At 39.5% G+C, this 25,189-nt stretch overlaps 1 protein-coding gene across 3 annotated transcripts in view; it reads left to right on the plus strand.

The window, feature by feature from the left end:
* The window catches only part of MPPED2 (metallophosphoesterase domain containing 2), a 110,052-nt gene that overhangs the window by 22,466 nt on the left and 62,397 nt on the right, over window positions 1-25,189 (plus strand). For all 3 annotated transcript variants that reach the window (XM_049821128.1, XM_049821129.1, XM_049821130.1), the window contains exon 3: window positions 16,955-17,136. In XM_049821128.1, the coding sequence (XP_049677085.1) occupies window positions 16,955-17,136 (182 nt within the window). The remainder of the gene's footprint in view (window positions 1-16,954; window positions 17,137-25,189) is intronic.

A 25,189-nucleotide genomic window follows, 5' to 3' on the forward strand; every position in this document is an offset into this window, starting at 1 on the left:
TTTTTTTTTCTTTTTTTCCTTCATTCATTTTGTTTGTTTGCTTTTAATTTGTCTGTTTAGGAAGTCTGTTTCCCATCCAACCCTAATACTATCTCTAACAAAAGGAGTCACCTAGAAGTCGAACATACGATGCGAGATCAAACTGTGTCTGGAAATAGAGAAAACTCTGATTAGACCAAGGAGATTCTTTTCTTTTGTCTTAATGGGAAGAAAAAACCCCCACTCAACATCTAGGAAAATTGCTCTGTTGGTCCAACACGCAGCTTCTGCTGAAAGGAGCGGCCAACTGCCTTCATTCCTGCTGTGCTCCAGTGCTCCTGTTGCTTCACTTGTGCTTGTACTCACCTGCCTGCCTGGTGAGCTGAATCGGCTTGTGGAGGGGCCACACACCTACCAGGGCAGCAGTCACACCGTGAGAAGTGGCAAGGTGGGCACAGGAGAACAGCTACATCTAGGTCTAGGTCTGCACAGCTGTCCTGTGAGGAGTTCCTCCTAGGCTGTGATGTTTTAAAGTCTTGACGTGTAGTACTGGCTCGAGACAGTGCAGCTGCACTGTGAGCGGGGTTGGAAAGAGGTTTGACTGAACACGTGCCTGGAAAGGAGGAGCGGCTGCGAGGACGTGGCCAGCCACCTGTCTGTAGGCTCACAGTATAGGTTCTGGGTTAGTGGAAGAGGAAGGTGGCCTTTTTTTCCCCTTTTTGGTGACAAGTACCTATGAAATAGTTCATGACTCGCGCTTCTACGCTCTGACTTTTAAGGAGGGCCAAGTCTGTGCTTGTGTATTTTACACTCTTAGCCTGCAAATAGTGGCCTTTACCAGATCTGTGGATGGTAAAGGCAATCGTCTTGATAGGCTTCCTGATACAAGTTGTTATCTCCCGTGAGTCAGAGCTTGGTGGGACACTCAAGAAAGAGAGAATCACAGGCTGGGAGCTATCAGGGAAAATCCAGGAGACAACAGGTCTTCATGGTTAACACTTTCTTAGTGGTGTGGAAAATCACAGCATAGTTTGTGCAGTCAACAGCACTTCCCTGCACTTACTTCAAGATAAAAAAGTTGGCTGTATGTTGTATTATCCTCAGTGAGCATCTCTGACATCTTGTTAAACTGGTGGCAGGCCATACGTAATGTCCCAGGGCTGAATTCCCTTTGTACCGTACTGCAATTGTCCCTCCACATACAAGCGTGTTCCTACCACGCTGGGACTGGAATTGCATTTTTGCCGTCAGGCTGGGAACTGAAAAATGAGTGGCACATGCTGTGAGTCAGAGACCTTGTTAAATTCCTGTGAGGTTAGACTCCCTTCGGATAGTTGGCTTGTCCCAGTGGAGCACAGATAGGCATACCCCTGCTTACTGAGGTCTTGGAGCTGATGGTACGTACACCTGGCAGGTCACCTCATACTGAGAAATAGTTCAATGGCAAGTCTGTAATTCAGGCTATTCTCTGGGCATGGTTATTTAGCAAAGGTCAAGGGCAGAGCGACTTACTGGATCATGTTTGGGGTGTGTGTTTGCACAGAGGGAGAGTGGCTTATAAGGAAGGGTATTGTCACACAGTGAATGTCACTGATCTACGTGGAAGTGATTGTCAGCCACTTTAATTAGCTGTTTTACAAAAAATATACACCTGTTGTATTTGCTGCTATCTTGGTGACACACTGTAAAGGGCATACAGGTATCAAATCATAGTAACAGCAAGGTATTACTTTGTTGAGAAACAGTCTTTGGGGAGATCGTGACGTTTCAGACAAGAAAAATGTCATTTGTGTGGGTGAGATGAGCATAGCTCTTTGGAACTGCATGATATTCTCTTGATCAGTTAAAGATGATCTTTATTTAAAAAAAAAAATCCAACATGTTATTTGACGAGGAGAGAAATAGATGTGATCCTTGTTACTATAGGTAATACCAATGGAAAAAAGCAAGTGCTAGAGATGGTTTCTTATGCAAGAGTAGTGGCTACTGGAAAGCCTCTGAGCATCTTACCATTTCGTTTCTACAGCAGCCTGCAGACAAAGCCATTCTTGAGGAAAAGTTACAATTGATTTTTGCAGAAGACAGGTTGACCAGAGCTTCTTAATACTCGAAAGAGACAGTTTTGCCCTTTAAGGGGTATAGTTAGTCTCAAGTCTTCACAGTCTGCAGAAGATGAAGGAGCTCAAGATTTTATAGGCCAAAGTAAACCAGTAGAGTAGAACTAGATGGAATAATCAATTGCAGAAGGGATTTCTGGAACAGACTGAAGTATCTTGCCAGTTTTGCCCTTAAGGGCAGTACTCGTTATGAAACAGTCTGTAAGTCTGTTCTTGATTGCCAGAAAGTTTGGAGGGAGGAAGGAGGAGAAAGGTTGCAGGAAATTAGTCACTTTAGTCAAAGAACTAAGAATCTTAACTGCTAATTTTGTTTAATATAGATGGCTGTTAAGTATTGATGTGAACAAAATAGTTTCACTTAGCTCACATTCCTGTACCGTTACGGTCACTGTGAACTTTGACTTTATTGACTTCAGTAAGCACGAGCACAAGCTCTTCGTGCTGTCCAACTGGAGATTTCAGTGGCAAGCCAGAATGCAGAAATGTAAAGAACACTAAAAAACAAATGGATCCAGATGTAAAGGAAGGAATGGTTAAGACAGCTGTTCCCAGGTTTTAACAGTTGTGGGGTTTTGGCTGGTTTTTTTTGTTGCTGCTGTTGTTTATTTTTTTGTTTCTTTTGGTCTCGTAGAGCAACTTAGTGAATTAGCCTGTTTCCTTACTTAGAGAATACCCTAATAGTTATACACCTGTCAAAAATGCCGGGAAGTTTTAGTTAATATCTTTTACAGAATGTCTAGTAATGATTTTTTTGCTGAAAACTCATAGAAACATATTTTTTGTTAAATATGAAATTCCCCAGAGCCTTGCAGAGCTGTTGTGGAATTCTGTCATAGTCTGTCCCTGGAAGGTATCTTTTCCTGCACCATAATGACAGGGAAAAAGAACTGGCATTTCATTTGCATGCTGAGAAAATTACTGCGGATGGGTAGGTGGGTGCAATTTTACACATATTCTTAGTGAAAGCAAAAATGGTTTTGATTGTTTAAAAAAAACCCACAACCCTCCCAAATTAGTATAACTGATGATGAGTGCACACTGATATTCCATGTATTCATGTATTTTGGTTTTGCCAGTTTGTCAGTTTTACAGTGAATTTTCAAGTAGCTGAAGCTTTCCTTAAGTTTTTATTATCAGAATACATACTAAAGGCATTTAAGTTACTTTTCCTTATAAGTACCGAGAGGAGTATGAAGATGAAAACCAAGACTAAGTATGTATCTATATAGGGAAACCGATTCAAGATAGTTCCTACAGAAAAGGCTGTTCTGCAGCTGGTACTCTGAAATTCCTCTTGGTGTTGGACACTCATTCTCTAGGAACTAAAGTGCTTAAGCTAAATCAGAAAACAGGACTGTGTCTAATAAATAGACTCCCTGTGGAGTCATACAGGAAAAGCTATGGTACTTTTAATTCACATAGCCTGTCTTACTTCAGAGTAACTTCCTTATATTCTCAAGCTTCAAGAAACCAGAAGATAAGTAAAAACAATGCAAAAGATTCTTTTGCATTAAAAAGGTGTGGGGTTGGTTTTGGTGTTTTGTTTTGTTGTTCGGGGTTTTTTTTACTCATGGTTTAGGGGATCTGAGGTATAATTTCTCTTTAGCTTATTAATGACAAGTTTGGTGGAATTCATCTATGTGCATGAGACCTTATGTACCATTGACTATGTGAGCTTAAGTGTTGCGTTATTCAGTTTATGCCTTACCAGCACCCACCGCAGTAGGATGAATTTCGCCCACCTTGGTTATTCCCATCTAAATGTGAAATGATGGTTTCTATTTGTTCTGCTGCAGATAGGCTGCTTCATAATTTTTACATGTCTAATGCATTGGTTGAAGTAATGAAAATCCCTCTTTTGTTTTGAAGTGTAATCAGTGAGATTGCATTTGCATCGCTTTTAACTGAATCACGTAAGTGAAATTACATTGCCCCATCTCATTTTGTATCGTAAAATGTTACGTGGTGCAGCTTGTTTCCCTCCCTGGAGCTTTTCATGGTGATACTCATTCTCTAAATTTCAAAGCTACAAAGTATTTGCTTTTTGTATTTGGGGTAGAAATTACTTTCTGCAGTGCACTTCTACATCTGCCACCTGAACCAAAATTTTGATAGTGTGTAACATATGGAATTTTCAGAGCTTTCAAGGTCTTGTGTTCTGTTGCATATTAAGTGATTACTAAGTAGGTTTGTACAATTAGCAACAACCTCTGAGTCATATGTGATAACGCCTTACTACTTACTATTCACATATAGAAGCTGCATATTAAGGCGTTTCAGCTGATTTGGCTTTGGAATTGACTTGTAGAAAATATTAAAATCAAAATGATTCTGTTGTTCTTCCCTCTGCCTTTGTTACTGGCATAGAAGCGAAAGTAAATGCATTTTTAAATTGAGTTTTCTAAAAGTATCCCTGAGGTAGATTTCTATCTTGACTATAATTCATTTTTGGATTTATTTGATTTTAGGGATACATCTTTGGAAATAAATGGTTTAATACAGTAAGAATAATTGCTAACTGCAGAAGTCAGTAACAGTTCTGATAAATATGAATGTCCCAGATACACCCACTGAGGACTTCTAAGTCATTAATTCTTATGATAGAAGTATAAGCAAAACAAAAATGTTCTAGGATAACCTGTAACACTGTGGTTGCCCACAAACCCTCTGCCTATTAACTACATTATTGATAAAATCTCCTGATCATATATGCAGCAGTGCTTCTCATAATATTGTCTAAATGTGATGTGTGTCAAATAAATGCCATAAACAAGTTATAGTGATGGTACAACAAAAATATTCAGTGCTGGTTTTTACCCATAAGATTTTTTTTCTTTTTTTTTCCCTCTCCTGTAAGAAGGCATTGGTGCTGAGTTCAGTAGCCTCTATCATATAAGTACGCATTGCTTAGGAGAAAGTGTATGAGAACACCAAGTAATGAGTGAGATTTGAAAAAGAAAATAAAGGGGGAAGAAAGTAAGTCAGAATGAATTGTGCATTTCTAAGGAGTATCTCCAGCTGAAGCTATATTAGTGCAGTGTTCTGCTAATGCATACATGAGACTTTATTTCTCCCCCTGCTATAGCTTTATCTACCAAGCTTTTTCTCCCTTGAACTAATGTTTGTATCTTGAAATATTGTGGAATGTATACTATTTGACCTGCAGTTTCCTTGTCATAAGTTGTTTAATACTGGAGAGAGAGAAAAGAGGGAGAAAGCTATCTGGTATAATCTTTTTAGCTGGGGATGTATTTGGCACAATCTGTTACAAATAAAAGAACCTGCTTTCAGTATCTACAGTACAGCACACTACAGCCCTCCAATCCAGTCACCAAGGAATTGCAGCATTTTGTTGATGGAATCCAGTTCTGTCTGTGACTGGGTTTCATGTTAGCCATGTATGTCAGAGAGACGGTGGTTAGCTGTAATGAAGACAATTGCACTAGTAAGATAAAGGACAGAAAGATAAAAGTGCAAAATTCTTTCCAGTGGAATTTGATGCCCAAAGTAATCTTTTATGTTTCTGTGTCTTCAGCAAAGTTACTGTGAAGGGTTCAGAGCATATCTAAGAGAACTTGGTTTTGGTGATTTTTTTTTTTTTTTCCCCCTCCATACTTAAAAGAAAATTATACAAAGTAAATTCATATTTTTCTATACATCCTGAGACTGATTCAGATCTCTTGCCAGTCTAAATTTAGAATTGAAGTTGAGCTTGAGAGGGATGACTGGTATCAAAATTTGTGGCAAAGCAATTACTAGGAGTTTAGAAATACTAGGCCAGCTGTGTGACTATGTAACATGAAAGCTTAGATATTTTCAGTCAACCATTTTAATATAGTACTGAGCTTTTTGGTAACCTGGATGCTGAGTAGGAACCTGTATTATGGTGTTGGTAGAAGCTAGTTAATAATCTCCTTTCTCTATTCCTATTAAAAACAAGGACTTAACTTTAGAAGGAGAGCTAAATTGCTGTCTATTCTTTGCAGAAGGCTTCTTAAACCTTAAGAGGAGCTAGAGGCTGAAAGCTTTGACAAGGGCTGAAATAATTCGTATATGTGAGACTGAGTGGCAAAAGGCCTTTTAAGACAGCATGGCTATTATGAAGACTTTCATTTAGTAGGAAAATAGAATTAGATGCCCAGATTTCAATGGGAAACATTTTATTACCAATATCTTCAAAAAGTTTGTAGAGCTAAGGTGCAGGAGAGACTATACATCCTAAAAGAGACAGATTTTTGTACTGGTTCAGATCCACAAATTGATTTTGTAGATACCGTACAGTGTCTGCCAATTTACTTCCTTAAAATAGTATCTCATGCTGCATGAATACTAGGAAATTTCTTTTTATTTGAGTTACATGTTCCACTCTGTTCACCAGTCTCCTACTGATATCAGTGACAATTTCATAGGCATGTTGATGGCACTCTATGCCCTTCGTAGCTTAAAAATGGGAACTGGTGGCGTTCGCCCAGCATGAATTGTCCTTCCTTTGAACAGATTTTTTGGACTCAGTTCATCACGCCTGTGGAAGTCAAATCATAAGGCAGAGAGAGCAGCAGAGAGACTCATGATTAGCACTCTGTTTAGGAGAGGGCTAACGCTTTGCTTGCATGGAAATTGAATTGCCTCTCATCCCTGGAGAGGGTGTTACCTTCAGGTCAGAAAGTAAAATGATTGATAAGGTTAAGTGCAGAGTTTCTTACTTGCTCTGTATACTTAACTTGTGGATTAAGGAAGAACACCACTTGTATTTCCTGAGCTGAAAGTCAGTGAAATTTCAAGTAGTTACTATACTTTAGACTAAATGTATGGGGGGAAGGGGGGGTGTGTGTGTGTGTGGTGTGAATCAGAACCAACCTTGAGTGATTTTCTGCAAACATTCTAGGCTTAATCATGTGGGTGTCTAAATGCTGAGTATTTGTTTCTGAAACACTGAGGTAGATTTCAGATTTGGTAGCAAATTCTAAAAGATAATCAGTTCTCAAAATCTTGTGCGCCTTCAAGTCCAGTTGTCCAGTTGCCTTATTGCATAAGAGTTACTGTGTATTTGCTGAATTTATCACCTCCAAGAAAAAGTACTGAGTTATGCTTATGAATTCTGTACATTTTAGGACATTCCAGATTTTATTCTTAATACAAATGGGCATCAAAAATGGAGTATATGCTGCACATGCCTATACAATTTTTTTTTTGACAGAACCTTGTGATTATAAGTCATCTCATTAGTTTTCTACAGTTGTCCCTCTGACCAAAATTGTCCTAATTTCTGAGAAAGATGGCATTTTTGATGTGTCAAGTTAGAGCAAAACCAATTAAATTTAATCTACCCTGGAGATCTGCTTCTCTTTGTTTTGGGGAGGGGTTTTTTGCATTACAATTTGAAAAACTGTTTTACTGTTGAAGCAAGGGCTAAAAGCCTTCTCGGTGGTTTTCACCCTAGAAATAAGTCCACCCCATTTTATGACTTGTGCAATTGAAGTGATTGGAGGGATACTACACATTAATTTAGCCTCACTCTTGCTGAGATACAAAGACGTCCTTTAAATTAAAATTGGATCTAAATTCACTTCTCTTGCAGGTTTGGGATGCCAGATTGTACTTTCTGAGTATATTTAATGGGTCTGTGTTTGTAGAGCTTATAGTAGGGAAATAAAAATTTGGTTTCAGTGTAGAGGGGTTATTGACATACCTTCCTAGTAGGTGCAGTTTTATCAGCAAATGAGTTCTTTTGGGATGGGGGTAAGGCATAATTTATAGCATTGCCACAACAACAACAAAAGAATGTGGGGAAAGTGCTTCTTAATGACTTTTAATTGAAGCCATACCAGCATAAAAATGGGAATTTACTGTGTTACTAAAATGAAACTTCTGTCTGGGCCCTCGAGTGATGCTGATACTGGTGTTGATACTGTTTTCAGTTCTGTTTTGCTTCTCTAACCTTTGGTATGCCACTTATACCTAAATTTTAGAAGGTATTTCATTGACTAAAAATTCGGTTGCAAAGGGATGATTATTAGGATTTTCAGAAGCTCTCAAGCAATTCAGTTTCTGAATTCCCATTAATATCAAAGGAGGTTAGGTACTTCAAAAAAGAGACCAGCTGACTATTTGCCCCCAAAGAACACCATAGAAAATCTGGATTTTAGTTGTTTCTGGTTTTATTACTGACTAGAATCTGGGATTAACAGAGTTTGGACTCTTAATTAGTTGAGGTTTATATCGGGCTGAGAAGATGTATTGCTACAAATTCCTTATAAAGGAGGGTTTTTTTTAAAGTTTGCCCAAATGATGACAGTGGATAATATAGGTCTTTTCTGTTTAATCTCATAAATCTCACTGGAAGTAAAGCAGCTCCAAAACCTGTAATAAAAAGATCCATCATTTCCCTGCAGCTGTAATTGTTGGAAACATTAGCAGTAAGCTGCTGAGTGGTGCATTGAATCCTCCTGTGGGCTTGTAAATGTAATTTCCCCCCCCCCCCCCCCCCCATTGTGCCGAGACACAATTAATGCTGTTTCTGAAATAAATATCAGACGTCTGTTTTACAGTTTCCAGAACTCTCTCTTAAGGTTTTGATGGGTGACACATGTACATGGAGGTTTCCAGAAGAGGTGTGGCTTTCTAGGTAATTTGGGGTAGTCTGTTCTTAGACACGTGTGCTTGTACAAGTAAGATCTACCAGTGAGAGTGTTGAAAGGTATTTGCATCCCTTTCTAGTCGGAGAAGAAACCAGATGTTTTCTTGGTGTTTGACCATACTGGAAGACAGAGTCAAGTTAACAAAAGCACTAATACATATGATTTAAACAATTAATGGCTGACAGTGGCCAAGTAAAGCAATACTATATTTTGGCATTCATTGTGTTTATTGAGAGAAAATGAGTATTTGGCTTTGTATCATTCAGCATGTGTTGTATCACAAAATCAGTTCTGTGTATGTGCATGTATGTATTTTTCTGGCTGGAGGTGTCTGGATATCTGTATGATGTGCTGAATTTATACCGTAAGAATTTGCAGACTGTTCACCTTTCACTGGGGGGGGACAACATGATCAGATAACCTGCCTGTCCCCTCCATCAAAGTGTTTGTAGTTTCCCTTTTGAAATCAGGAGATGAGTTATAAATACTGAGGAGTTAATCCATTTGCCAAACCATTTTATAAAATAGTCACTACAGCCTCAAAAATATTTGTAAAAGGCCTGTTTTGTTTGGACTTTTTAAATTCAAGTTACGAAGTGATAATAATTCTTGACTGACGAGAGTGAATTTTCAGGACCGCAGATCTTGGCACAGGAGCGTTAGCACAGTGCGTCTGGAGGGGCAGAACATCCAGTGAGCTCTCTAATGGGAGGCGGGTGTGGGAATGGAGCTCCTGGGAGGGGAAGGCAGAGGTGCCGAGGTGGCCATGTAGAGGTTGCTGACTTGCAGTCGTTTTCTTACCTGGTGCGCTGGCTTTTACCTCTCCTCCCTGATGGCAGGTGTTAGGCTGAAGCAACCGCTGCCACCTCTGTGGCTTGCTGTTACCAGAGTGTTTGCCCTGCTGGGTTTTCTTCCAGTCCCACCACCCCACCTGGCTCTTTCTCCAATTTGTTTGCTACCCTGTTGGCTGAGGAAAGCCATGGTAACCTGTGGGGTCTGGCTTTACCCACGGGTACTAGGATTTCTTAAGCAAGAAAATCAAAATGGTTATTGTCAGCTGGATGTGGTATTCTCCTTCACTTCTTCCCTGTTTGCCAGGCATGTACTTTTCCCCCCCCTTTTCATCAGTTCCTATGCCTGGGCCCTCATCACGTAGAGTCTCATTCAGGATTGGGATCTCCAGCTGTGCTTGGGAAACCGGCATCTACCCTGGCAATCACGGTGAGACGACTCGAGGAGATAAAGGTGCCAGGAGCTGTTGGACACAGTGTGCTGAGCCAGTTCAGGGAGCAAAGCCAACTGGACCGAGCAGCTGGGGAGGCACGGCCGTGCGTGCCAGGGCTGCGTCGGTCTGAGCATGGGTGGTGGTTGGACCTGCGGCAGAGGAGAGTGAGTGCTGGGTAAAACCTGGTGAGTCCTTGGAAAAAATCCGAGGTCTCAGTCACTGTCCCAACAGTCTTATAGCCTCCCTTAGTGTAATTTGCCCTTTTCTGGATTTTTTTTGTCACCTAAAAGCCTTGGTCTTGACTGTGCGCTGTCGGCTCTGGTGTGTGCCCAGCAGTGGCCCTTTCACTGGTGTTTCAGCGTGGTGTGCGAGGGGATGTGCTTGCTCTGCCTGGCCGGCCGTGGGGTGTCGGAGACGGGCAGCACGTGTGGGAAGGCTGTCCCCATGCGTGCCGTCGCTGCTGCAGCTCTGGCTGCCAGCGTCCTGCAGCTGGGGCACGGAGGGGAGTTGAAAAGTTGGGTGTTGAGTTGGGTGCCGTCACAGTGATAATTGTAAGAAATACAAGTGCTTCAGTAGAGGAAAAAAGAAAATGCCTGGATCTTCCAAAATGCCTTACAAATTTGGGAAACCGCATTCAGAACAGCTATGGGCGATGCAGTTGCAGAGCAACCCAGGCACGGAAAGCTTGTTTCCTGGTAGCTTTGGGAGAGTGGAGCAGCTCAAAAGATTTTGAGTAAGTTCTAATGAAGAACAGGGGCACTGTGTCTGCTCCACACTTGATGCTGGAGTTTTAGTTTTTATTCTGATGGTGTATGAAGTCTTTAGTAATGTGTCCATGTTCATATCAGCCTGATCAACTGAACTAAATGACACTGCACTGAGGACTTATGTTAACGTTTTGAGCTGAAGTCTTTGAATTCAGATGTTAATTTTTTGTTTCAAAATGGTAGACACATTTGCAGTTTGGTTTTGATATAGTCCTTCTGGTCTGTGGCATTAAAAACTGGTTCTAAAATTATGATGTTGGCCTAATAGTCCTGAGATTTTTTTTTTAAATAGGAACAGTTACACATCTTTTATTTCCATTCCATTTCTTGAATGTCTGCAGGGCATACAGATGCATTTCATGCATTTTTGTTCAACTGAGAGACTTATTGATCTATTTTGACAAAAATAATTAAGCCACAGGTCTCACATGATCACCCAATTCTAGGACATGGGACTTGCTCTAAAAGAAATAATAAATATCACAGTATAAGAAAGCTGTGAGATCTGGTTACAGTAGCAAATACTTTAAATACTGTAGCAAGGAGTTTTCACAGAAATTTGCATTCTTCTCTTCTCCTGAACTTCCCATGCCAGTGGGATCATACGTAGAGACAGAGGTACAAATTCAGAGAAAGAAAAGGCTGAAGAAGTAGAAAATATATTGCTTTTGTTTTCCAGTTCAACAAAATTCTCTCCTATAGCTGAGGAGGGGGAACTAACAGCACTTAGAAACAAACTTTTTAAAGTGTTTTTGCAGAAAATGTTTGTATTTTAATCCTAAAATAAATACACCAAGCTAATTGGCTCTTTGAAAAAGTATTTGGTTTACAAATTTTGAAAATAGGAGTAGCAGGAAGAGTATGAAGATTTTGCAAGAGGAAGCTAAACTGTAAATGAAGAAAACTGTGACTATTCATAGCAAGTATGAGTAGGTGTTTCTTTAAAAGCTAGTAATACAGATATGTTTTTAATATAGATCAGTTTCTAGATAGCATGTCTCCAAATGACTCCCCAAACAGTAGAGTAAGTGCAACAACACACACAGATTTTGTGTGGTACACAGGCTTGAAGTCTGTGCTTAAATGGATCTATAACGAATACTAATTTAGATGTCACAGAAAATAAACCCACAAATTCAGTCACACATATAACCCAATGGAGGAATTATTAGGAGATGAAAAGACAGCGTACGATGTGACGCAGTCTGGGAAGAACACGGGCCCTTACGTCACGGGACCATTCTTCATGCATCTGGTGAGCCTGGGAAGGAGTAAAGTTACGTGGTCTTCCGCGCTGACTGCTGACTTGTTCACCTGTAGGAAAGCCAACAGAACCATCTTAAAAAGTAGTGGACTGTAAGCAGTAATAGTGCTGGTTTGAGTTGTAGGGTTTGGGGTGGGGGGAGGGATTTTCGGCATCTGTAAATGTTTTGTCCGGCATAGGTGCTACATTCATCTGAGTGATTTATTCGACCCTGGGAACTGGAAATTCTTCCTGGCTTAATGTTTAAGATTTTTATTCCGTCTTCACGGATGAATTGGTTTCTTGGGAATCGTTCTGTAAGAGGGGATTTGGGGTCTGCATATCTCAAAACCCGAGAGAGCAGGGAAGTGAAAAGGCTATGAGTTCAGTTCTCTAAGCACAGGCATTCCCGGGGAGTGGCTAACCCAGGCAGAGCCCTGTATTTTCAGCATTCGAACTCACCCATGCAGAATTATCCTTTGCAATCAAAACTTTTATTTCTTTCAGAGAAATGATGCTTGTGTCTTTTCTAAATTTTCTTGGAAAAGAGGGTCTCGGTGTAATTCTGCCTGCAGCTATGTCTCTCGGAGGGCTGCACTGCCCGTTCTGTCTCGGAGGTACTTTCTAACGCTGCTGATTTGTGAGACAGCTATGAGTAACTAGCGTAAGCTTGGGCTGAAATACATAGCTAATATGTCTGTTCCATATAGCGTGACATCCTATATCAAATCCTTTGCCTCCGTGCATGTGAAGAGCCCAATGTTTTCCTCCTCTGTGAGTTTCTGAATTCAGCCCTCCTGCCTCACTGTCAAAATCTCCTCGATAACTTCTGTGTCGCTTATTGTCGCTTATTTATTTAATCTCTGCTTTTAAAGTGTAAAGCCGTGACAAAATTTGCTGTCTGATGGATGAGGGAGGGCGTACAACTCCAAATCCGTGCAGTCCCTGGGAGCAGTGCCGGGTGCCAGCAGCCCAGCCAGCACCACGCTTGGGCTGCTGTATGCACATCTGGCAGGGCGAGGGGCAGCACTCGGCTTGCTTGCTTACGCCACCCCGCTGTCTTGGAAGTGCCATGGGAACCGTGGTTTTGGAGGAAGATACTGGTTAGCGATAGCTGAGCAAGCCAAATCGGAGCCTGGTTTACGTTGCCATTTGATTCAGCTGCAGCAACGTGCGAGGAACTGTAAATTTGAGGTTTGTACCTGAGGGACTCTTACTCTAAATGAGAACAACTGGTGGTAAGGGCAGTTTAGTAAAGCCAAGTAATTATCTGATAAACAAGGTCCTTATAGAAGGGCATGAAGATTACATTGTCCCTTCTGATTTATAAACCCTTGTCATAAATGCATTAAATGTGACAGATCTTACATTACTGTCATGATCTTAGAAAGCAGTCATTGCTCAACAGCCTCACGGGATTTCATTCTTGGTCTTACATAAACTTTTGAAAAAACACTTAAGTGCCTGATTTTCTAAGGTGCAAGATATCTTAGGATAGACAAGTACCTATTAGCAGCTGTCTGTAAAGGAAGTTAGATGCCCAAAATAATTTACTAACTTAAGGCAAAAAATTCCTCGGTCATTTTGATACTTGGCTATTTTGTTAGGTCGTTTTCCATTTTCCTGATTGCTGTATTAATCCTAACGTGAACATTTAAATTATTCTGGAATAACATTTTCTGTGTCTTTCTGTGAGCATGCTTTTTCAAATGCAGTGATCAAATAATCTGTAAAGTGTTTCAGTCTGCCAGCTCAAGAATACTGAAAAAATAAAGTGGTGGTGGTGACGGAGAGTGTCAGAGTTAGGTGGATGCACTGTGTTTGGAGCAAATGGTAAAGAATATGTTGAACTTCTCAGGTATGGGCTCTGATTCAGCAGGGACTGGTGGTGGGCAGGTCTGAAATAATTTTTATCTCCTCTTGAGTCGCAGTGAGGGTCAGATGCATAACTATTACAGAGCTTTTAGAAATGCCCATCTGTAATCCCCAGATGTTGGGTTGTGAGGTGAGCAGACCACCAGAAGAAGGGATGACGTTCACAGCCCGGGTAGAAGCCTGCTAGCGAGCAGCAGTGTGTCGCCAAAAGCTGTGAAAGGGTAGCGCCTCGCCTACTGTGGCAGCTGATCTCAGAAGTTCCAAGGCCAATCCTCTCCTGATGTAGTGAAAAAGAGAAATCTCACATTACTGTTTGCCGTACTGTAGTTGTGGACAAAAAGAACGCGAGCCTTTAGGACTGGCAATAACACCACTTTTATTAAGTTTCTATTGAAGGACTATTTTGAGTAAGATAAATTGATGGGCTGAACACAATAACCTTCAGTATCTCACTTTCAAATACTTAGTAGGTAAGCACTACTGAATAAGAGATGAAATTAAGCTAAGATGTAGAAAAAAGGTTACTTGGCAACACCATAGTGTTTGTAAAGAGGAGAAGGAAGGGTCAGGAACTTAATGAGTTTCGATTATAGAATTTTCTGTAAGTCATTGCATGAATAGAAAAATCCTAAACCAGATTTTGGTGTCATACTCTAATAGCGGTTGCCGATAGCAAAACAGGTTTTGTTTGGAAACAAACTGCAGAGAATAGCAAAAGCATAGCTGCTGTGTACGAACAAAATTGGACTCCCCAGAGGCAGGCAGTGCTGGTCGTAGCTCAAGCAGAGACACTCTGAACAAGGTATGTGGTAGTGACGAAAGTTGGTCTTCATATTTTTGTGTTGTGTGGAGTAAACATACTTGGAAGTGTGGAAGTGTTGATTCGGAGACCCCCATGTTTACTGTTAAAAAAGTTTCAGCTTACTCTCAGTGGTTGGGAGGAAGACACCAAATACAAAACCACTATGGCCTATAATTACAGTTTTGCCTAGCTTGCCAGTGTGATTTCAATGGGTAGATGAATTTTCCTCTGTAATAATAACCCTGTTGATTTTTGACCCTTGCAGAGAACAAGAATCCATTGATTGCCAGAGTTCAGATTTTTGCAGTGGGTTTCTGTAGTGTTAACCAGTTGAATGGCTCATGGTGCCATGGGTGGAATAGGAGGTGCAATACCAAAACCAAAAAAAGTTATCTACTGAACTGCCCATTCCCATCCAGTCCAGCCTGCAGTAAAACCTGTTTTAAAGGTAACCATCATCTTGTAGAACCTGAATTTTGCAAATTAATTCAGTGGACCATGGCAACCAAATACGGTACGTTTATGGTAAATACAGTTTGATTGGAAATAATTATGGTACCTAGGAAAACGCAGTCTAACAAATAATATCTTCCCCCCCTTGCCCACCGTGCTAAAATTTTAGCTCTTGATAAAGATTCTACCAAATATAAAAGACTCAGTAAAATCTTGTTAGTAAGTGTGTTCATGTGAATGAACCACTATAAACTCCCCAGTGTAGGGAGCTGAAGGCTTTTGGTCTTTCGCACCTATGCAGGGAGCTGAAGTTAAAGACACTGGTAGAAGTTTTCACACAGTTCAGTGTATATTGAACACTAAATACTGATTTTGTTTACTGAAAACAGTAAATACAGTTCAGTAAATAAAGGAATACGTCAAAAGCCTATATTTTCTTAAGATATGTGCTTTATTTTCTATTACTGATCATACATCTTGTTACAACTATGGGGATTTAAGAAAAATGGATGCACAGTGATGTGTGCTAGTTACTTGTTTTTCTTTTCATTCAGTGTGGAGAGCAAAACTGATAAAACCCGTTTAATTTTCTTTTTACCTTCAGGTACTGGTTTTTGAATGTTGGTTGTGCTAGTTTGTCCCAATAAGTCTCAGAACAGCATTATTTTGGGTGCTTTAAAATACTTAGAGCTTGGTTTCACTGCTCTGATGATTTGAGATGTGAGTGGGCTATTCTGACATAACTCCTAAACGCCTCAGAATTTCTAGCTGAAGCTAAGCTCTAAATGTGCTCAAAGTGGCACATCAATGGAATGGGTTGGAAGTTTTGTGGAGTTGGGAAGGGGTTTTCTATGGTCTTAATCCAGATGCAGTGCTATTCAAATGTTGGGTTAAGTTGAGCAAATCAAATTACAGTAACTCTGCAGAGAATTAATTGCTATTCCAAGGTAGGCAATGGCTTGCCTTTTGTATTTTAAGTTATTCTGTTACAAATTAGAACATTTAACTGCTATGTATGCATAAAGCACTTCTCTTCCCTGTTATTTGTCTCTATGCTGCTTAAATTTACAAAACAAACCCCCAAACACCTCAAAACTAAACTTCTGTGATGGGTTGCATATAGTTGATAAGACAAAATTAACAAATGTAGCTTGCAAATAACCAATTGGACTAAATTTTTAACATCACTGGCTATAGAAAAAATGTTTTATCTATGGTTGCTTAGTGCTCTGCCACATCAGTTCCTGACTTTATAGGTTTTTGGGAAGATGAGCTCAGCATTTTGTATGAGGGTAAGAAGTTGTCATTAGACTCAGTTCTGCAATTTCCAGGCTTCATCAAAGCACTCCTGATTGTACCTAATTGTGTGTAAACAAATATTCCTGCTGGAATCTGTAGGAGTGCCTATGCCCTTGAACAAAATCAGATGCTAAGCTGCTCAGCTCAAGTGAGAGCCTGTTGCTGGCCCACCTGCGAGACCTCTTATTTAATAGCCTGTGTACCTGTTCATGTATAAGGTAGATGATGGAAAAAATATGTCTGAATTCAAAGTCTCTGAAATCCTTTTTTCCCAAATGTTTAAATGAACTTTAGTATCAGAAACTGGCCATATCTTACGTATTTTTTAATTTTCCTTCCTTACCAGGTTAAGTATTTAAGAAGCACTGTGGTCCCTTCTGGATTTTTGGCAGTGTTGCGTTATAGAGTCCTTTCTTTCAGCATGGTGTGTGTAAATGTATGTGTATGCGTGTGCATGCATGCTTCTGTAGAGATAGATCTGTGTTGATATCTGAAATAATAGATGTGAGGGTTTTAACCTTGTAACTGTTACGAGATCTTTATGTGTCTGCTTTAGGGTCGACCCTATCCCATATGACACTCCAAAACCAGCGGGCCACACGCGATTTGTCTGCGTCTCAGACACACACTCCAGAACAGATGGCATCCAGATGCCTTATGGGGACATCCTTCTCCACACGGGCGATTTCACCGAACTGGGACTGCCCTCAGAGGTTAAGAAGTTTAATGACTGGTTAGGTAAGGAATTACTGCATTTTGGTGACCCCAATTAACCTCTCCTGTCCAAGTGTCAGTCACTGCCTCCTAATTGAATTAGAGCACTTGAAAATCCCCCACCCCCCACCCTTACTTCACTTGTCCTCATGTGATGCGCTGTTTCTAGTCTCAGTATGATTCTGTTAATTAAGACAAATTTAGAGACTTCGCTGTGTTTCTGCATTATCCTGGGGGAAAAGATTCTGTTATTCCACAGTAAGGACTGCGTAGCCTTATGTGTGTGCTGAGCGGTGGTGCCACCTCATATGAATGCATACGGTGTCCCATTAGTTGATGCAGTGTGGGTTTATATCCACAGCCAAAACTATTGCTCGCTGTAATTTGGATTTACCATAACTTAAAGCAGTGCTGAAAGCTACAGTGTATTTGGAAGTGATAAAAGTCCTTCTTCCCACAATATAGGATGGCAAAATCAGTAATACTGTTTGGAAGAGGAGAATTTTTTGGGGGTGGTATTCACATGATTGCCCTTTTGAGTTAAGAGTACTGGCATTTTAACTTTGAACGCAGGCACTCCACGCCTCTTTGGTAGAACGCCTTTCATGTGCTGCTGTATTTGATAGCAGTGCCCCTATAGTGTATTGCTACAGTTGAGGGCAATTAAACTGCAACAGCAGAAGACAAAATGAAGTAGGGGAGCTTGTGCTGGATGCTCCTGTTATAAATGCTGCTGGTAGGCTGGCTGTGCACTACCATGTCACCACTTGCACTAAAAATACTTAGAGTTGAAGGTGACTTGAGCAGCTGATCTTCAAGAAATGTTAGAATGAATTTACAGCATTATATAAAAACCTGTGAAAGCATAGCTTTGTTATCAGGCTTTACCTCCATCACTGCAGTCTCTCTTGCCTGCTGTATGATGGCCACATCTCTACATGCCTTTAATAGCATAATTTTATTCCATTGGAGTTCCTTGGCTGACCCTTCAAGAGATAAGTAAAGAACATTTGGATTTACAAAAGGAATTTTTAAATAGAAGAGCTTTCACATTCTCTGTCTTTTCACCTTCCTTTGCAATTTCTCCATACTGTTCTTTTTATCTTCCTTCTGACCTCCACTGATCTCCACAGCCCAGTTTTAAAAAACATTTTTCCTTCTTTTTATTGCTGTGCATGTGGGATTGGGGTTTCCCGATACTGCCATGTTACTGTAACTTAGTTTTATCATTCTTATTTCTAGAAAGTGGTACTAGATTTTATGGGCTCAAAACTATCCTTTTTCTAGGAATGTAATCGCAGGACTGGGAAGTAAGAAGAGTAGGAGAAGTAGGTGGATATGTACATAGGTTGAGGGAAGAGACACGGTAGGAATCATCTTCCTCAACTTTGGGTGTTTGTTGTGATAACCTGTGGATGTTAGTGTTGCAAAGGAGGAGGAGCAAGCAAGGTAAGGGCAGTGGGAGGCTGCACAGCTTTCCTGGGAGGTGGGCTGTGTGGTCCTACCGAGCTTCAGTCCCCATAGAGAATTTGGGCACCTCTGCTGTTCAACGAGGTTCAGTTGTTACAGATGCCAGGCAGCTCCAGAACAGGAACGGCTTTCTGGAGAGCGGAGACCTCCAAAGTCTGCCCTGAATGCACTGCTAAGAGCAGTGTCTGGCTACCAAAGTTCTTCTTTGGACTTCAGGTCATTTCACAAGTATTGCTTTGATATAGCCAAAGCCCATGCCCAGTGCTTGGCATTTGAAAACGCTCAACTCAGTACTGCAGAAAGAGAAAACGATTAAGCTGCTAGTGTGTTTTCACCCTTTCATGGGGAATCTTACAGTATTGGCAGCCACTTGGCATTCCTTTTATTTAACAGGTGTTTCACAATGATGTTATTTTATCACATAGATCCTTGGTTTAACACTGGCAACAGAAAAATTATAACCCTTTGAATAGGTTTTGTTCCAGCCTCAATAATTTACCATGGGGCATTCTTAACATATATATAGTTCTTGTAGAAGTCAGTATGGTATTTATCTGAGAAAGCAGATTTTTACGTTCTTTGGCAGTCAGTGAAACGGGAAGCTTTGACTGTGCCAGAACCTACTGGTGTTGGCCTCAGGCTTTCATATTTCAGGTACAGAGAAAACCCCCTTTGTGGGGTGGTTTGTTTTTTTTTTTTTTTTTTTTTTTTTTTGCTGGTTTTGGGGGGGTTGTTTGTTTGTTTTGGGTTGTGAGGTTTTTTTTGTTTGTTTGTTTGGGGTTTTTTTGTGTGTGACATGCACAGAGTCCACTTGCATTTTCATATATATGACAATACCAGTTATTACATTTCTGGCATAAGGTCAGGCAGCAAATTGATTTTCCTGTGTAATCTTGTTGCATTGGTGAACACTTGCTCCAGTGCTGTCCTCTCCTCATCTGGAGTCAAAACACTGTGAAGTCAGGCATGCCATTTTGCTACTTTATTTCAGGCTCCTATCTGCAAAATGGGAGTAATAATGTTTTACTGTTCACTATGTATGTTGTGAAGAGTAATACCTTCAAGGTTGTGAGGTGATGACATGTAATATTTTGAAAAATACATACTAGTGGCAGGCAGGAACAAGCAGGATTCCTTCTTCTTCTGCCATACAGTGGGAGGCATCTTTTTTCATCATAGTTGGTAGGAACGTTATTCCAAAGCCATGCATTGAGAACTCCCATGAAATACAGCGTTGTCCTTATAGAAGGGGGTTTTCATATCTTTTGTGCGCATGGTTTTCTCCACTGGCAATCGTGTTGTAAAGCAGTAATGAAGACAAGGCATCTGTATCATTTATACCTTGAGGGAGAGAAGCGAGATCAAAGCTAGGCTTCATTCCACAGCTTATTTTACCTACTCTGTGGTAAAAAACCAGGGCTTCATCTCCACTAGGATTAGATAATGGGATAACTAAGGCACAATAACTGTCCATAATTTTCTTGGCAGTAAAGCCAAGGGAGAAGTTAAAAGATGATTATTCTGAACCCCTGCCTCGCTTATACTTCACTGGGTGTTACATATGCCGGAGTTATACAGGACTGAGAGCACTTCTGTCAACCCTGCAGCTATGTATTTTGTGGGTCTTGCATCCCTTTGCAGCTCTTTGAGCATCTCGCCTGAGCAAAAAGTTCAGCATCTTGTCCATCCATTTCATTAACATTCATCCTTCTTCCCTGTCTCTGTAGCCAATTCACGGAACATGTGTTCCATGCTCTCTTTCCCACTCCTCCTAGCTCTTGGCCCTTCCTGCAACTTTTACTAGTACTCCTGCTTTTTTCCCTTTGGCTGATAAATTTTCATTATTGGTTTTGCATGAAAGTCGTCTGGGCTTATACATTGAATAACCTCTGTGGTCACTTAGTGATTACATACACTGGCTGAGGTAATTTATTCACTTTGTTTTGGTGTGAACACGTCCCTTGGGTCTTGTAACTGCTGTAATCACTTGACCTTAGTGACTGTTAAATGCTTTAAACACAGTTATTTTAAATTTATAATTGTTTTCATTAAAAATCTCTTATAGTAACTTAACTGACCTTGCAGTAAACACAGCATTATGTGCTGAGGAAGAATTAAGACGTTATTCTATGCCCAATATATTTCTTACTGAATGTTTCAACACACTATTGTTATCACTGTTCATATTTTCCCCATCCATTCTCATTCAGTCATATATGTGAAATGAAATACAGGATTATCTAATTATAGCTCTGTCTTCATAGTGCAATATTTCCTTTCCTGTGTGATGGGAAGTGATTGAATAACTCATAAGAACTGAGGAGAAAGCAAAGATAAATTCAGGCAGATAGATCTTTAATGAGTGACGATATGTTTATTGTGCTCAATTAGTATGGGCCTGATTGTACATACAACTTACTTCTGTGAATAATTTGCATGTGGTTTAGTCATTTTTCTCAAATAGCCGGTTTTGTTCTTTTTTGTCTAGTGGTTATCTCTTACTGTGTTCATTTTCGGTTCAGGGATTGTTTTCTTCCATGCAAGATTTCTAGTATAAGACATATTACTGGATGAACTAGGCAAAATTCTGTAGTGGTAGATACAAATAAATCCAGTAGGTGAAGTTACCGCTGGTGAATGCCTGTGGAGCTGAGAGGAGAATTTGGCTATGTTTTTTCTGAGTTGTTCTGGGACTTAGCAACTTGACTGTTTCATGTTTTTTCTTTCATGTCTTGCTTTGGCTTTGAATGAATGTTGCTTTTAATTTCTGTGGGATAATGACTTGAGGAACTTTGTGAATGGTTTAGTGGCCAAATACATATGGGTTCGTACTGGAACAAGTATTTCTTTAGCTGTAATATTTGCTTGCCTTTAGTATAAACTTTGCTGATAGAACTAAAATAAAAAAATCAAGATTTTTTTCTGTGGTGTAGTTCCTCCATTGTGTTACTTAAAGTGAGAAGAATGATTATACTATTTTAACATAGAGGTTTTCTTGTTACACTCTGCGTATACGGACGTGGTCCTCAGAAATGTATTGTCAGTTCTTTTAAAGTTCATGTTTGTGTGAATGCTTAGTTACTGAAAATAGCAGCTTCAGTTTGGAATTGCTGGCTGTTACATGGAATAGATGACAAGATGGGAAGAGCACTGGAAATGTGTTCTTGCTCTCAGAGGTATGGACAGACGCTTGGTTGTAGTCTACAGTTAGATTTCTGCTTTAGTACTGTAGAAATTTGAAATTATATTCAAAACTGTAATCCAGACACCTGCTAAAATAGTGTTTGATCTTGAAGATAGTATAATTTAATCTGGGGGGAAAAATTCCCTGTAACAAAATAGTATAATAATAAGATCAAGCTCTTTTTCTTATCACTGTTTAAAAATTCAGGGTCACATTGTTCTTGTATCCTTTCTCAGTCTCTTTGGTCTGGCTCAGTTGTTCCCTCATTTTATTGAGGCTTCATCTTTTCTCCAGGCATATTTCATTTAGGGTTTTGTGTGTGTTTCTTTTGCTAATGTACACTGAAAACAGTTTCATTGTGACAGAGTATTTGTTCTTGAGAACTTTTGCTTTGTAAAACTATATTTCTAATGTGAATTATTTTAGCATCTGACTTGACCATTTTTTGTAAAACCAAACCAGTAAGCTCTAAATTTCTCCAAATTCAGAGGGATATTAGCTCAAAGTATTCTGAACTAATTTAGAACCAGAAGGAAGCTTATGAATATTTTAAAGTAAAATTATGGCAATAAAAACAAATCTCTTCCTATTTTTATAAATTGATTTATTTCTGATTTGTGTTTTTACCATCTGGAGCATATTTTGAACCCTATATTGCTCTACTTGTTATAGCTAGAATGAATAATTGACTAAACATAAAACACCATTTTGATGAACGAAAATCTTAGCACTTGAAAAAAAATTGCATTCATTGCAAGTGAAAGAAAATGCTGAGGTAGCTTTAATCCTGTAAGTATGTATGAGTTTTGCACAGCTGTTCTGAGAGAGGGGGAAGCAACTCCCTGGAAAATCTATTAGTCTGATTTTGAAAACGGCTATGCTTTCTGTGAGTGGCTCTGGTGAGGAGCTTCTGCAGGCTTCAGATACTGGAATGGGATACACTTGTTTTAATAAGAGGTTGAGCTGGCTGCTGAAGACAGTTGACTCTTCTGTTGGTGTTGGCATTCTGGTATCCCTCTGATACCGTTAGGAGTTTGATGTGATTTGCAGGATTCAGACCACGTTGGCTGCCTATGTCAGAGATGCTCTGAACTGGAGAATAATGGAGACCTGAAGGTGCACTGGCAAGCCTGTACAGACAGTTTTATTGCGTCTACTTACTTATTAAATCTAGTTGCTAATAGATGCTGAATATGATGAGTTTGGAACATGTCGATGCAATTTCATAAAAAAAACCCACCCCAGATTTATAAGATGAAATCTAGAGTCTTTGTGGTTTTTTGGTTTGGTGGTTGGTTTTTTTGTTACTTTAGTGCTCTGGGTTATGTACCTCACTCTGTCTTTATAGTAAAGGCTTTAAAAGCTTCTTCCAAGCTTATTTAGGTTTTATTGCAGTATCACTACTTAAGAATATTTCCTTTGCTTTTGTTCTGACTTGAACTGTGTTTAATGCCATGGTTAAATTCTCATTTGTACTTAGTTTTAAATTCCCATATGGCTTGACTAAATTAATCATCAGTGCTCAGCTGTTATTTGCATACACCTTTTTTAGATATATTAATACTAATTTTAATTTTTTCTTCTCAGAGGAATAAAAATAATAATTTGAGCATTACATTTTATTGTATTTATAAAATAGCAGGGAAATAGAGCCATGCGGATTTTTGGTAGTAAGCTGAATAATGTTTTCCTGATGTAGGAATCTACAGCGAAATATGAGGACAAAAATAGGAAAAAAAGTGTAAAATTCTACTTTTGTGCTATGGTTATTATAGTTGCTTCTTCATATTTATACTCTGCTCTGAGTCAGATACTAGATGCTTTGTGGAAAACAGAACCCTAGAAGTATAACTTAAAAGGTAAAATAGAAGAAATTGTATAGCAATGAGTGTCAAGATACTAAAATTTCCACTAAGAGCAGTTTAAGTTTATTCATATCTGTTCAGTTGTTTCTTGCTTTGCTTTTGTTATTCCTGGCAAATTTTCTTAAAGAAATTTTACAAGAAACTATTTTTACTTTCTGTTAAAACTATTTTTACTTTCTGTAAAGAACCTTTGAGGTTATTTAAAACTGTAGTCACTAATTTACTAGAGATAAAGTGTAAAATTCTCTATACAAGTTGTCTACTACCTGCCATGATAAGTCAATCCAAAGATCAGCGTGTTATTTGACGGCCATTAGAAAACTTGGCTCACGTGAAATGTGCTTTCAAAGAGAATAATGTTTTGGACTGAGTGGCTCTTTATATGTTTAAACCCAACATATTCATTTGGGATTTTTCAGTGAAAGAAAGGAGCCAGTGAGCACTGGAAAGTATTGCACAATTCTTGGACAGGACTTTCAATTACAATAATCCGCTTAGTCATTTCTTGGGTCTGCTTCCCTGGACTGCTGTTGTCTTAAAAGGGGGTGGGATGATCAGGTTTCAAATAACAAACCATAACCAAAACAAATTTATAAAATAACCAAAACAATTCTTCTTTTCAATTCCCTCTTTCCCGCCAATCCACTTGAAAACAGAACAGAGAATTATGATTGTTGTATTGACCAGGCATGAAACAAGTAATGCCACGCAAATAGAAAGTTTTATAGACATTGTCATCAGATTCTTCCTCCAGCATTGCTGCTGCAGCCACATATCATAATATGAGAATGATTTCAATGGAAAGCAAAAGTATGTATTCTTTGTACACCATAAATTTATTTTGTCACAAATTTATGTTGCATCAAAAATACAAAGTGCAAAAATACCTCTCCCAAATTTCCACATCACGCACACCATATTAACAATATCTAATTAAAATAAGAAGTCTTTCTGTTAGAGCATCACATTCCTGCCTAGAAAGAACAATGGTTTCAGGGTGGAGGAGTTGCTTTGAGCAGAGAGGTTGGGGCTGGGGGGAGAAAGCGCTGCAGATTTTAGTACAATGTGTAGTGTTCAAAGAAATTTTATTTCATCATAAAGATTAGCAGGGTGTGTAATTCAATTTAAAGCTGGTTGGCAGTGTCCTGTCTATTACAAAGCCTCTTTTTTTTTTTTTTTTTATCGCCACTGGTTTTTTTTATGTTGTATGTGACTACAGAACCTAGCAGACAGCAGGAATGATCTTTGGGTTTTGTGCTTCCCACCCCCCTTCCTCTTTTCATTTCTGCATGTTAGGAAATGTGTGAGATTACCTTAAACTGAGCTACAAAACGGTATCTCAGTGAAATGCCATCCTGCATTTTTTTGGCTTGTATATGACATGATTATTTTTTTTGTGGCCAAATAGCCACTGAGAGTGAAGATCTGCTAAAAATGTTAGACTGGGGGGGTTGAATCAAGCTTAAAACTCAAATGCTAGCATTTATTCACACTGTTGTGAACATTACTATGCTGTAGAAAAGCAACATGCAGCAATTTACGTTAATGCAAGACTGGC

This window comes from Accipiter gentilis, chromosome 17, assembly GCF_929443795.1.
Source record: "Accipiter gentilis chromosome 17, bAccGen1.1, whole genome shotgun sequence".
Classification (NCBI taxonomy): Eukaryota; Metazoa; Chordata; class Aves; order Accipitriformes; family Accipitridae; genus Astur; species Astur gentilis.